This window comes from Dermacentor variabilis, chromosome 8 (assembly GCF_050947875.1).
Source record: "Dermacentor variabilis isolate Ectoservices chromosome 8, ASM5094787v1, whole genome shotgun sequence".
NCBI classification, from domain to species: Eukaryota; Metazoa; Arthropoda; class Arachnida; order Ixodida; family Ixodidae; genus Dermacentor; species Dermacentor variabilis.
Genome location: NC_134575.1, coordinates 3,129,148 through 3,144,651, shown reverse-complemented (window position 1 = coordinate 3,144,651; position 15,504 = coordinate 3,129,148). Strand labels below are relative to the sequence as shown.

General features: G+C 46.2%; 1 protein-coding gene across 14 annotated transcripts in view; it reads right to left on the bottom strand.

Annotated features, from left to right (window-relative positions):
* Window positions 1-15,504, bottom strand: part of LOC142589528 (uncharacterized) — a 199,600-nt gene that overhangs the window by 71,339 nt on the left and 112,757 nt on the right. For all 14 annotated transcript variants that reach the window (XM_075700946.1, XM_075700943.1, XM_075700940.1 and 11 more), the window contains 2 exons: window positions 14,695-14,786; window positions 3,890-4,181 (listed from right to left, as the gene is read on the bottom strand). In XM_075700946.1, the coding sequence (XP_075557061.1) occupies window positions 3,890-4,181; window positions 14,695-14,786 (384 nt within the window). The remainder of the gene's footprint in view (window positions 1-3,889; window positions 4,182-14,694; window positions 14,787-15,504) is intronic.

The window sequence follows — 15,504 nt, the reverse complement described above, 5'->3', positions numbered from 1 at the left end:
TTTTGTTGCCTTGCAAGATGGCATCGTCGGTGTGGTTGAGGCACCATTGGCGTTTTCCCGAGATGCGATGCGGAGCACTGATTGGAAGGAGCAGTGCATTCAAATTCCGCAGGCTAAAGTGCGCCTCACATTGGCTGCTGCGCTGCGGGCGGCGTCTGCTCCCTTTAATGCCGCACCGGCCACGCTCGCGTCGTTGTTGCCCCTTCCTCCGTCTGCCTCAACAGACGCCTGCTTGTGATCTGCTCATCGCCTTGCGCTATTTTTTAGATTATTTTCTCAGTTCTTTCTCTCTTTTTTTTTTCGTGTCCTATGCTGCACGCGATGCCGGCAACGAAGCCCAAGACAGTGCAGATGTTCGATGCGCGGAAGCGCGATATGTGACTTGTACGAGCATCGAACTTCCAATCTTCCGCAGCAAGGTGCCGACTGTGTATACGCTTTCAGTGGCAGAACTGTGCTGTCGGCTGTCGCCAGTCGAAAATCCAACACACTGAGTGCGCCTGGAGCCGCAAGAGCTAATTAGAAGCTCCACAGGAACTTTCTAATAAACAACACAGGTTTTCAACTTTAAGGCCCGTGTTATCGGAATGGATATTTTCGCTAGTGGTGGTGCTGGGGAAGGCGATATCTCAAGAACTGCTCTTCAGATTTGTGTGCTGTTTTTTTTTTTTTTCATTCTGTTCCTGAATGACTTTGCCAGGGGGTAACAAGCTTCTTTTTTTGAAAGCTGGCGCAGTTAATTTATAATAAGCAATTGATTTTTGACGAATGTGGTCATTACTGGCTACATCAACTTCAAAGTTGTGTTTAAATATTTTGGAGAGAAAATGAAAGAAAAGGGCTTTGTAGCCCCCTGGGATATCTATCAAGGGAACATCACAGTGAATTTCAGCTTCCTACAATGTCCTGGCATTTCTCCAGGCTCTTCCTCAGGCATATACATAAACCACCTAGTTAGGCCTCAATAACTCTGGAACTAATAAACACATCTTCATGAAACTTTACAGTTCCTCATAGTTCTGTGAATGTACCCTGAAAGTTTCATATCTTAAAAAATAAAGAAGTTCGGTCTCCAGGGTAGCCTCCCCCCTTAAAAGTTTATACGGCCAATAAAACTACCATCCTTACTTTTCATATAGCTGTCTACTACAGTCAAACCTGGTTATATTGAACTTGCAAAAAAATGCCTAGCAGTTTGATATAGAGCATAATTCGATATAAGCCTGCTAAATAATTGGATGTCATAAAAGCACATACCATTTATAAAATCACTTTATTAATGAAACTAGCTTAGTTTAACATAAGTTAGTGCTGTATTTTTTTTCTGCTTGGGAAATTTCACTGCTTGTGACGCACGCACTTCCCCACATTGTCAAAAGGAGTCTGAGCAGCTGAAGCCGCAACCTTCCGCACTCGTGCAGAAGAACTGGACTAGTGTGAGCGCACCAATCACTTTGGAGGATGTGGGCAAAGGACTGTCATTGCTTTCCTCATTGTGCCCACTTTCATTTGTGCTCGGTACGATGTCGGCGATGTAGTCTTCGTTTTCGGGCTCTCCCGTGGTCGCGACACCATCATCTGCACTCACTAACTCCTCCACCATTTATTCATCAACAGCTACCGGAAATTCTGACAGCTCGCTCCAAACTTCGGCAACACCGGCAACGGCTTCGTCGCATTCATCAGAATTTAGTCATCACCGAGCACGCAGAAACCGGCACGTATGAAGAACCACTTGTACACGGCCATGCGTAAGCGTCGGGTACCAAGGGCACCGGGTCGCGAGTTTGGCCACTTTAGCTCTAACCGTGCCGAGAATGCTCCTCAGAATATTGCACGCTGCGGAATCTTGCACATCCGATGGGGGAATTCGATGATGAAAAACCTCAAAAGGTGCCGACATCAGCCGAAACAAGAAACATGCTTCGCTTGCTGAGAAATAAAGTTGAGTGCAGTGGCGGGAACGATCAGCTCATGCAATGTGTGAAGCAGCTCAAGGAAGCCTTCTAGGTCCAAGTGCTACTGCGAAGGACACCAGCCTTACACAGTCTTTCATCCTTCGCTGAGCTTCTTCGCTCGGTTAAGCGGACATTCACCGCAAGAACGGGCGCCTAAGAGCTGCACTCTATAAAAGTGCACCCTCACTGTCCACAAACCCGTGCCCCTTGCGACTGAGACGCTGGCTTTCCCACAAAGTTTAGCCGTTTAGTGGCTAAATGTGCTTTACAGGCAAAGTTTCGCTAGCAGCACAAAATCGTAGCAATATTCAGCACAAAATTGCCCAATATTGTTAGATTATATAGAAAGAAATGCTAAGGACCGTGTTTGCTCCTGCACGGCCAGCAAAATATTCGATTTGATTCGAATATTCGCATCCGACTGATTATTCAAACATTTTCAAATATCTATTTTTCGTATCAAACAAGAATAAAAATGTAATATTTGATAATATTCAAACTTTTCCAATATGCGCACACCCCAAATTATTTTTCTTAAGGAGAGATGAGACAGCAGCCTACCTACTGCAAAGTGCCAAGAATGAGGTGAAGAATGTTTCACATTAAAAATAAACTGCAGCAAATACGGTGCAATAGTGGACAGAACTGTGCCAGTGTGGCACTTTCTTTTGCTTCTTTTGTGGCTAATTTTCCAGCATGAAGTTGTGCCAGCAATATCAAATTCAAACGCTTTTGAAACATGCTATGTTTTAGGTACCTTTTTCAGAAAGAATGCATTCATTTCTTTGAATCGTTTGTGAAAGCACAATTCAGCCTCTTCAGGTCCATTATCTGAAGATATGGACACTACTTTAATGATAAATGTTAATGTCCAGGTAGCTAATTAACTTCATAAATGTTTAATTTATGTTACTGAGTGAAATTTTATAAGAAGCCAGCATACACTGACGCCAGAACAACATAGGGGAAATTACCTGTGCTTAATAGATGAAATAAAGAAACGATAAATTAATGGAAATGAAAGTGTAGAAAAAAAAATAACTTGCCGCAGGTGGGGAACGATCCCACAACCTTTGCATTTTGCGTGTGATGCTCTACCAATTGAGCTACCGCGGCGCCGTTTCCCCATCCACTTTCTTGGGTATTTATGCGTCCTAGTAGAACACTGGGAGTGTTAGCCAGCGCCACCACTCACAAACCTTGGCAGCGGATGTGGAACATCATTTATGCCGCAGGTGTCACAGGAAGAGCAGACAAGCTGTGGCCGCGTCGCGCGCCAGCAGCCAATGGCACGGCCGGAATCGCACCATGTGAGTTAGAAATCCAGCGAAAGCACTTGGTTTTGGCGGAGAAATGAAGTTATTATTATTATTATTACTTCCCGGGGAGATTATGATGCGGGAAAGTTGGCCTCGGAGAGAAAAAAGCATAGACCTACTGACTTGCACAAGCCCAATGGCTTGCAACGATTTGACGCATCAAGCGCTGGAAAACGGGCCAGATTTACACCTTCTCTTGCCACCTCGAGTGCTTTCACTGAGTTTACTTATAATTTTTCGATCATTTACGGCTCTGATTTCTTTATATGTGAAAGAGTAGGGATCAATCTTGCTGAAACAGTCGAAAACATAAAACTGACTTTTTAAAATGAAAATCGCTGTTTTTACCCGCGTCTCCCCTTAAGCCATATATCGCTTCCAACAGTTAGCAGAATTCAGCATTCTGTTTCAAATGCAACAAATTTTATTCATATCAGTTCAGCAGCCATCTAATCAGAACATTTTTGTGTTTCACATGTAGTTGCATTGAAAAACCAGAAGTGCCCCAGGTAGAGCCTCCTCTCACATAATAATAGCGTTGCTATCCTCATAAAAAGTTGTTAGCTCTCGCACTCCTCGTCTGGGAGAGATGCCATTGAGGGTGGCACTCACTGGTGAAGCCACCCTGCGGTGATGCCATGCGCAGCAGGATGGTCTGCATGGGCTGTGCACCACTGCCGGCGGCCAGCCGTGGTCCAGCCTCGCGTGGGGTCACCACCATGCCAGGTGGCAAGCTTGGCACCAAGTACGTCACTCGCGCCGGGGGCCCGACAAGTGGCGACGAATTGAGCCGCAATGTGTTGCCACCGGCCTGGGTCACTGTGCCTCCCGTCATGTGGCTCAGCACCACCGAGGTGCCTGCAATGCTTACGCGCGTGGTTGAAGGGCTCGACGTGGAAGACACCTGTACAACGGGGAAGGTACAAAAAGAGCTCAGAGGCCTTTTCCTTAAAGTCATCACCTTTATCAATGACAACACCTTCGGCCTATTAAACTGCTTTAGTCAAGTGTCCCATACACTCCACTCAGATTTCATGCATGCGAGGAACGCGCCATCAGCTTAACTGTAAGACAAAAAACAAGCCATGTGGACACACCCCAATACTTCGCTCAATCGGCTCTGCATTGGAGTGAGGGCCACGTTCCACGTTCCACGTTCCGCTGAAGGAATGAGCATTGTTCGCATCCACACCAGTGTTACCAATGAACAGCTATGGGCAAATTACAGTAGACTTCTGTTAATTCAATTTTCCAATTAATTTGAGGCTGACCACAAGCCCCAGCCGGCGCCCATGCATTTCTACGGGCCCAAGCTTTCATTTCGATCCTAAAATTGGTGTTTGCCAGATAATTCGAACTTGGCCAGTCGGCATGCGCATGCCCGACTCCTATGGTAACACCCAATGGTGACCCTTTAGTGGCACTATGACTCAGCGGAGCTGAGAGGTCAGTGAACACAGGTTGTCACCTCTCGAAAACACCTACTTATGGCCTGCCTTTAGAAGATTATTTTTAAGCAACAACAGTAGTTCACACTAAACGAGAACAGCATAAAAGCAACATGGGGACGAAAACAAGATAGCACAAGTGCTGTTCACATTTAGTATGGGTTACCAACTAGCCCAACAAGCCCTCTTCCCAAAGTAGCTGACAATGTCCAACAACAGTATTTTATTTACCCGATTTTAACGGGTGTCTTTCTTTTCCATGAAAACTGGGCCGAAAACTGCCTGCGTGGTGCAACCGGATATGAAACCAAAACCGTGTTTGCCGGGTTCATATGCTTTACTGCAAAGCAAAGCTGTGTTGTGATGAAGCTGAGTTTTAAAAATTTGTGTGGCCAAGCCGACCACATTAGACCCTAGCCCCTTTTTCTTGCTAAAAAATCAGCTGCATGCTAGATTTCTACTTTTCACATGCAGAAATTGGGTGCACGTTTAATACGGGGCAGTTAGAATAGGGCAAATACTACCAGATGACCTAGGGTCTGTATCTGAGCTATTTTGTATGGCGACATTGGCAGGTAAAAGACACAAAACACGCACGGTGAAAATAATGAGGACATACAGAGCACCACTTCCAACTGAATTTATTGCGCAAGAAAGCCCGTATATAAGCATTCACCATTCATATCCACAGTGCATGCATCAGAAAACATTCCATAGGTAGACAGCTGACTTAACACCATTCACGAGGGTTGCAATGTGGGCTTGTTGGTAATGCATCTTCAAGGGGAGTACGGTAGCGCGACTAAAAGATGGGACAAAAGAAGACACATAGGGACACACACAGCGCTAACTTCCAACAATGTTTATTATCGAAAACCAGGTCGTACTTATACACTCAGCCAACATGAGTCACAGCCACGTGAACAGATTAACGATCAGAGCGATACATTTTGTGATATGTTAAGCCATGCGCAAAAATTGCAGTTCTTTTTCAGGGAGAGCCAACGATGGTTTGCTGATACATGAATACCCTAGGGCATCAATCTGCTCGGCTTCTATTATAAGTCTAGTGAGTTCGCACTTATTTCTACCGGTAATGATTGTTGATTCGAAGAGAGGCGAGCACTTATGCTGCTTACAATGAAGGGAGAGAAACCCATCTGATACAAGTTTGCCGACTATTTTTGTGTTCGTGCAGTCTATCATTATTGCATCTGCCCGACTGTCCAACGTAATATTTCCCACACGATAAGGGTATACGATATATAATTGATGTCTTGCATTCTCTAAACTTCCTGTGTTTAACTTGGCCGCTAGGGGCACTTCCTTTCTTTTCTGGTTTTGTTTTCTTGCACAGGCTGATTAGTTTGTTGGGTGCTGAAAAAAACGCATCAGCGTTACCATTGCTCATTGAAGTGACGCCCAAGACACACACTCCAATAAAAATCGGTGTACGAAATGAGCCAGCGGTGTCCTGACATTGTTTTCTGCATGTTATTTCATTCAACTCGCCAAATAATTTGATCAATTTCATAGGTGGCGTCAAGATCGAATTAACAGAAGTCAAGTGTACAGTCGAATCCATATATAACAAACTCGATAGTTCCGCGACAAAGTGACCATATCAGTAGTCCATTATATGTGAACTTGCCCTTCAAAATGCGAAAAAATGTAAGGGGGGCTGCGGCCCTCGAAAACTGAAAAATTGCGAAAAAGTCTGTTCTTGAAAAACAATATTTTAGGTTTGTATGTCTCCTAAATTACCTGTTCTGTAATTATCAGCACCTAATTCAACCGCAAAGTAAAAAAGAAATGCTACTTTTGAGGCCACAGCGGCCCACAAGACACGCGCAAATGCCAAAATGAAGACAAAGATCGAGCGCGCGCCATTCCCCGTCCACACAGCCTGCCCACGCCATCTTGGTGTCGTTTTGACCGCGAATCCGCACCATGATGGTGTCGTTTTGACCGTGAATTCTTTGTCTCTGTTTTGCCGCTTTGCAAACTGACATCGCCGGCGTGGTTGAGGCACTATTGGCATTTTCCCGCAATGCGATGCAGAGCGCTGATTGGCCGGAGCAAAGCGTTCAAATCCCGTGGGCTAAAGCGCACCTGCCATTGGCTGCTGCGCGGGCGGCGGTGACGGCGGCAGCTCCCTTCTATGCCACACCCACCGCGCTCGCGTCGTTTCCCCCTTGCTCCGTCCGCCTCAACAGACGTTTGCTTGTGAGCTGCGCTATCCTTTAGATTACTGCATTTACTTGCATAATGATCGCACTCGCGTAATGATTGCACCCCTGAATTCTGTGGTCAAAATTCGATTTTTTTTTTTCTTTCCCGTGTAATGATCGCACCCCGAACTTGTCGCAGCAATATGTCGTGTGCCAAGTCTAGCTAATGATGATCGCACTTACCATCTGTCGAATGCTACGAAGACGACTCTTGAAGACATACCAAGCGGTCTGCACGCACCCTACATTCTTAAGCAGATGCTCCATTTCATTCCTTTCATCACTTTCCGTACTTCCATGAAAAAGAAAAGCTACAACCAAACTTGCCTCGGCTTTATTACTGTATTTACACGATTGTAAGTCGACCACTCTTTATAAATTTGAAAATCTGAAGTGGGGGGATCGACATTTGGGCGAGTTGGTACTAGTTACTCACAACTAACTTTATTCGAAGGCATACACACACTTATGTACATAACCTATAGCCACGTGCTCTTCCATCTATGGCGTCATTATCAGTGCGCAGGCAAAAAACGCAAAACCATTTAATCTAATGCTACGCTATGAAGCGCTGTCCTGTGTGTTCTTGCCTTCTGTCATCGTCTTTTTGCACTGCCCCTTCAAGCTGAAGTGGGGGGTTGACGTACAATCGAAACCAAAACATGACACCGCCAGAAAAGCAAGACCAATGGGTGCTACAACGTAGTTACAATTTTATGTTTGCTCTATGGCCCTGCCCGTAGCTTTTCGCTATCCCGCGTGTTTGTTCGCTTTTTGGAAGTGTTTTTCAACATTTTTGAGAGTTTTACAGTGCACACAACACTCGTGAGGGGGTGTCGATAGTTGATGGAAGAGCCGCTGTTCCATTCGCGGCGGCACCCTAAGAACGGCGGCGCTTGCGGGGAGCATCGGTAGTTCATGCAAGAGCAGACACCACTCGAGGGTTTCTCTTTGCCTGTCGCGTTTAGCTTTCTCTATAGTTCGACGAAAGGCATTGGTCTGATGCGTTTCACTTGACTGCCGGCTACGTGCTGTTTCTGTGCTTCCTCAATTGTCATGAGTGCTCCAGGCCCACTAATCATTCGGCACTCGTTCACAGCAGCGTTCACGAGGACTGCCATCCTTTATGCCGAAGAAACAAATCCCTGCGCAGCGGGCCGCAAGTTCTATGTTTCTGCACGGGTGGTGCGAGAGTGGCGACTGCAGCGAAGCGAAATTTTCACCTGTGACGACAAGTGAGGAATTTCCCACGTGCCGAAGTCTGGACACCTTCCGGAGCTGTAGGCTAAACTTTGTGGGGATGCGCGACTCTCGCGCGTCCCCTGATGCTTTTTCTGCATGGCGCGTCTCCTGTAATCCGGCTTCGCCGCGTGGCCTGCGTGATGCCCACGGCGGTCGATGTGGTTGGGGCGCAGTGCGAGAGATGGCGCGAGTGTTGCGCTGCTAACGCCGCCTCACGGCAGGGTTACTTGGGGGCGCAAGGGAGAACAGGCTGTCTCTTTCCCAGCAGATCGGCGAATAGCGTGGACGTCCCGTGCACGCGCGCCGACCCATGCTTCTGCAAGACCGCCTCGCGTGGCCGCCTTGGAACGCGCCACCGTTCGCGTGACCGTACGCGCAAACGACCAGGCGTTGGGATCCAGCATGGGGCGAACATATTCGCTCGCTATCCGGTCGCGGTGAGTCAGACTTCCTAGATTTGCTGCGCGCCCATCGGCATGTTTTGTGGATAGCCACTCGGCTAGCAGGCATTGATCTATGAAAGGTGCAATAAATGCCCTTGTGATTGTTTGCACTACTGTGTTGTCGTTCCTTTGTCCCAAGAGTACGGGGGAGGAGAATTCACAACTTGCAGCGTATGTCGCTGAAATGCGTGATCGGTCCCTGCCAATGAAGTGCGACATGGTCATGAAACAAGCCCGGATTTTCGCCTTTAAGGACCTGCTCCCCCGTGAGTACGAGTGGCTGGCGGCAGAAGACCGCGAAATTACGCCAACCGGACCTGTCAAAAGAGCCTCCCTGAGGGGTGCGTGTGGTTGGGTGCATTCGGCGTGGGCTGCTGTTCCACAATATGTCGTGGTGCGGTCATTTGCCAAATGTGAAATTTTGTGGGACGACGATGCTCTGTGGGACCGTAGCAACAATGACGATGGCAGCACTAGTGAAGATGAGTAGTCCAGTGACCATGTCAGCAACTAATAAATTTTCGTTATCGAATGTGCCCTCGGGTATGCTCTTTTCTTTTTTTCCTGTCATGCGATATGGGGGGGTCGACTTACATTCGAGTCGACTTACAATCGTGTAAATACGGTATTTGTAGGCTTCATAATGGTTTTGGTCAACAACAACAACAACAAAAAGAGCACCTTTCGATTCTTCTTGTCTGCACTTATGGGCACGCAACAAATCGCGAGCGGCAACGATAGTGGCCACATTTACAGTGACACGTTAGAAGCGTACCCTATTCTTACGCCGACGCTGGTAACGCAGCTAAGATATTCGCCCACCCTTAGCGGAAACGTGCAGTATTAGGATAGCAGTGAAGACAAATGCCACAGTTTCCGCAGCATGCCCGCCATGCGTTTCTAATGTCACTGGCAGCTAAGCGCACCCATCTCTGTTTCTGTCACCTCACAGTGGACATGGCTACGTTATTGCTGCAAACTTGCCGATATTAATGATGATATTAATTACTGATATGGAAGAAACTGTTTCAATGCATGTAATGTACTCACGAGAAGAAAAATAATCGTGTTCGGCGCGTTTGGCTTGCTCTGCCAGCTGCCATTTTTGTTTTGGCATTCCGCACCGACAGCCGCAGCCTCCTGCTTGTTGACCCGTTGTCATCCCGCAGAAAATGCGGGATGAAAAAAGAAAATGTTTCTTTTCGTAGGAAATTTAACCCGCATAATGATCGCACCCCTGAATTTGCGTCAATTTTTTTTTTTACAAGACAGGTGCGACCATTATGCAAGTAAATACGGTATTTTCTCAGCTTCTTTTTTTTTTTCGCTGGGTTTTTGTTGGACGTGATGCCGGCAACGAAGCCCAAGACAGTGCAGATGTTCGATGCGCAGAAGCACAATATGCGACTTGTACTTGCATCCAACTTCCAATCTTCCACAGCAAGTGCCGACTGCGTAGACGCCTGCAGCGGCGGAACTAGGCTGTCTGCTGTCGCCAGTCGAGAATCCGACACATTGAGTGCACCTGGAGCCACAAGTGTAATTAGAAGCTCCACAGGAGCTTTCTAATAAAAACAGAGGTTTTCAACTTTAAGGCCTGTATTCTCAGAATGGATATTTTTGCTAGTAGTGGTGCTGGGGAAGGCGATATTTCAAGAACCACTCTTCAGATTTGCGTGTTGTTTTTTTTTTCTGTTCCTGAGTGACTTTGCCGGGGGGTAACAAGCTTCTTTTTTTGAAAGCTGGTGCAGTTAATTTATAATAAGCAATATTTTTATGAATGTGGTCATTACTGGCTACATCAAATTCAAAGTTGTGTTAAAATTTTTTGGAGGGGAAATTAAAGAAAAGGGCTTTGTAGCCCCCTGGGATATCTATCAAGGGATCATCACAGAGAATTTCAGCTTCCTGCGATGTCCTGGGATTTCTCCAGGCCCTTCCTCAGGCATATACATGAAGCACCTATTTAGGCCTCAATAACTCTGGAACAAATGAACACATCTCCACAAAACTTTACAGTTCCTCATAGTTTCGTGGTGTGAATGTACCCTGATAGTTTCATCCGGATATCTTAAAGAATAAAGAAGTTCAGTCTCCAGGGTGGCCTGCCCCCCTTAAAACAATGTAGCTGCTGTCACCAATGGCTATTCGACACCAGTCTGATCCAAAAATAGGATTTTCAGTACCTTCATATTCATTCCTGGCACTTTTTCACATCTAACTGCAAGTTGCCATCAAATACATCATCTAAAGAACGAAATGCGGTGTCGCAGCCCCTTCGACACACTGCCTGGTCGGTTCCAATCACCTGCTATTTCAAAATTACCAGCACGTCCGCCAGCACATCTGCTGCCATTTTTTCTTTGGGAGCTTGTGACATCTTTTACTATCAGCTGGACACGAATGGATTCTGCGTACGATAGTCAAGCATGCTTGTTCGCTGTAAGCGTAAACTACAGTCATGCCAGCTTTTTTGCACAGGTCTTGTCATTACGACTGCTGCATCGGTCACATGCATGCCGAGAGCTGTGCAGTTAAAGTATTTAATGCCACTTCGGCCGAAAAATTCGAAATCTGTAAGGTAGAACGCTATTGCAGACCGTTATCAGCAGCAAGGTAAACTGAGTGTCAATGAATCATAACTGCAGATTCTTTACAACTTTGCATGGCAGTGGCGCATGCTGCTGCATGAATATCGGTAACACTTGAGTGGCCGTTGGTTCAAATTGGTCCAAATCATCTAAATAGCTTACCTAACATTATTTCACATGGTGCCACATGGAGAACTGTGCAACAACAAGAGCACCTCTGCCGCAGCTTCTGAGACTGCAGTGGTGCCACCAAGGTGCTGCACGGAGAACTCCGCACTAGTGTGCTGCCGTCAGAGGCCACGGCCGCCGTATGCTGTGCTGCTTTGACCTGATGCACGCTGGAGACATGCCTTGAAAGCACCGTTAGCCTAGCATGGCTGACAGCGAGTGACTTTCTCCTCTGCAGTCTTGGCAGTGGAAGCATCGTTGCGGTCGAACTGGAGCGGAGGTGGGGGGGCAATGCGGCGTGCCCATTTCAGTCGCGCTTCACTGCTTCAGAATTTCGCATGTGCTCTCCTTCCTTGTACCGTGACTGAGATTAAGTAAAGGTCTTGAATAGTGCAAGTGTGTGAGAAGAATACGGGAAGAACAGAGCGCTCTGTCTTTTCCGTATTCTTCTCCCGCGCATGCACTATTCAAAACCTTTTCGATGGCATACCAAAAGGCCCAAATTGGCACGATAAAGATGAAGTGTTCATAGTAGCAGTACGGCGCTTCTGAAAATGTTCTTTATATATAGATGCAGTTTCAATAGGTGGAGTCGGAAAATCGTAAATGCTGTGAAATATGGTCGCTACAACGAATAGATTGTTATATCTGGGCATCGTGGATTCGACTGTACAGTTGAAACCCGCAATGACGAAATCGTGAGAGAACACAAAATTTCACTTTTGCAGGAACTCTGACTGCACGAGAATGAGGCAGAAAAGACAGTAAAACGGCTTGCAAAATGAAAATTCATTGCCATAAGTCTGTGAAGCTTATTTCATACCAGCTTACTGCATAAGCTTACTTTGCCAAGCCTCGCCTTGCAGCAACTTGAAAGCTCCGATTTCATACTACAAAAAGGGGTCCATTGCCATGTTCGTTGTCATTGTGCTCACCGAAAACTAACTGTGTTGAAGGCGTCTTCAACATAATTAGTTGCGGGATGTATTCCTCACCTACGGCAAGTTTTTTCATCCATTTTCATTTCCATTAACTTATCGTTTCTTTATTTCATTTATTTAGCACAAGTGATTTCCCCTATGTTGTCCTTGGTGTCAGTGTTTGTTGGCTTCTTATGATATGACTAATAAAAATTGGGCCCCTCGGTTAACTTCCCTTCATATCGTTCATTACAAAACGAGGGTCTCGAAACCGGTAACATTGATGCCTTTCAGGTAGCATGCGTGGTTTTATTGACTGGTTGCCTTCACCCAAGAAGATCACAATCTCGTGACGCCTGCTGCAGAAAGGATGTTCCACATCTGCCGCCAAGGTTTGTGAGTAATGGCGCTGGCTAACACTCCTAGGGTTCTAGTAGGAAACAACAACTTCCCCAAGAAAGTGGATGGGGAAATGGCGCCACGGTAGCTCAATTGGTAGAACATCACACGCATAATGCGAAGGTTGTGGGATCGTTACCTACCTGCGGCAAGTTGTTTTTTCATCTGCTTTCATTTCCATTAATTAATTGTTTCTTTATTTCATTTGTTAACTGTTTTCTGTGTGCTCCGATCACATGTAACAAGCCACGGCTGCGGCATTTTAAAGATAGGCACTGCTATTAAAACTGCAAAGAGTTGTCACGGGTGGGAAGTGATATGCAAGCACCGTGATCTCAAAAAGAGTCTTTTAAAAATTGCGTGAAGGCTACTGCGACAGCCTGTCAGCTTGAGAAATCAAGAAGAAACGCTAAGGTGAGATCGCCACAAGCATCTTGCCACGCACTTCTCACTGGCTCGCATGAGAAAACCCTATGTCCATCAGCCTTGCACACTTTACACGAAGCTTGCTGACATCCTTCTCCAAGGAATCCAGATACTCCACAAAGTGCAGCGGAAGGTACCTGGCAAAAACGAAGCCCCGGAGGGGCAGAATCATCTGCCAGGCCTCCTGTGAGGACAACGTTGAGGCAGTCTGCCCTACCGCGTCATCGCTGTTGTCGCTATCTGATGCAAGCACGTTCGAGACGATCACCTCATTGGTTAGAAGCACTCAGTTTACAAATCTATAGCCGTGCGCTTTCTTTTCACCAGCAACATCGTGCATTGCTGATGATCAGCGGGTAGATCAGCCATCGTCCGTTTCGGTGGCAAGAAACCGCGTGGCGAGGAACGATTTCGATGCAAACAACAAAACTGAACGCAAGCAATTAAGCTGTTTGCAGAACTGCACTGAATGAGGAGCCAGCGAGCAACATGCGAGCAACCTGCCAACAGTGCAGTTGGCACGGTCCGTTTATGTTTCGGAGTGTGGGGCGGCGTAGAGCTGTGGGCGCAGCCGAGCTCTATGCACAGCCCATTCGTGTTCAGAGGGGTGGAAGAGCGATGGGAGAGAGGCGCATGGAGATGGCTAGAAAATAAGCGCATGGCGGGTGTTGGAGTAGTGGCTCATCATGCAGCGGCTCGAATTTCTCACTTTCCTTTCTTCTTTTCAAGGGTTTCGCATTTCACTACCTTTCAGCTCGGACACCCAGCAGCCAAACTTCATCGTTATAACCGATAATGCGGCATCAGGGCATTGTAGTAAGGAGGTTATTTTACCATGGAAAACATACAAAAGTTTACAGTGCAGCAGCTTCTCACTGTTATAACCGATATATTATTAAAACTGGTATCATTCGACTGTATATCTTGTGGTTAAAGATTTTACAAATGATCAATTTATTTAGGCTATGCTTCCAACGTGCACCAATCTAAAATATTTACTGGAACTTTTAAACATATGTATTGAACATATTAATCAAAACATTGCAACTGCAGCGTTAAGTTCAGTTCGACAGGGTTACGTAGAGAATCTTAAAAATGGTCTCCAATCCATGCTGTGATTATTGTTGGACAGCTAAGCTATAAAGGACAATTAGAATGATTGCCCATTGCAACGTAGGTTGAAACCACTCACGTGGTGACATTCACATGCATTTTACCAAATTATTAGCCTAAGACGTTTCAACAGCCTGCGACTTGGCTTGCACCACTACTTCGTGCACCAACAAAGAGTGGACAATGTAACGACGAAATCACTTTTAAAATGGCAACACTGCCAAGCGAGGAGTGGATGGAGAGACTGTGCAAATGAGGAGAAGATGTTGCGGATGGGACGGTGCCTTTCATCATCCACCGCAGAGTGGACACCTCTCTACTTGCCACTATCCACCACCAAGCCATTGTCTACAAACTTCAGATGAATGCAGTAGACAAAACCAGTATTACAACAGAAAAAGAAATTGTGTGTTAATAAATAGTTTTTGACGTTTACCTGAACAAGAGAAGTTGGTGCCGCGCTCAGTACAGGAATGGACGATGACGAAACGATCTTGTGCAGTGCACTGCCCAGTGAGACGCCACCAGCTGCAAATACAGAGAAAGATGGCACACATTTTTATTCTGAGACAATAGCGAAAAAAAAAAAAAGGAGGACAGGCAAGTAAACAGGACGGGCGCTAATACTTAATTTTACTCGGAAACAAGAATGACAGCTTATTTTGTTTATGAGAAAACCAATTTAATGCCATTTAACTAAGACCTGTACACTAGCAAACTGACCTGTGTTTCTTAATGCAACAGCAACTACTGAACCTTGTAAAACGAAAGCCCAATACAACAAAATATCTTCGTACCACCTCCAAACAGCCATAGGAGTCAATTCACATCTCTCGACAACAGAGTCACTAAACTGCCGAAATGTTAGTCCCGCTACTGCCCGCCACATGGTGACCGAGCGGTTATGGCATCGCGGTGCTATACTCCATTTCAGACAACAGGCACAACGCTGTGAAGGTTTTTGCACTGGCTGCATCTGCACTTAGAACCAGTGCGATATTCTTGATTGCAATTGCATGAAACTCACACCTGCCAGGTTCGTAGAGACGACATTAGGGAGATCTGATTGGCGGGGAAGGGCTCGGAGTCACAATATTTCACACGCATTTTCCATGAGTACATTTATTTAGTTGCAACGGAGCAGGAATTGCGTAGTTTTTGTTTCGAAACCACCAACAACCAACACAACTGGTCACTATCGCTAAATCTTCCACGTGGCTGACGCCGCCCTCTTCAAGAAGTCCTT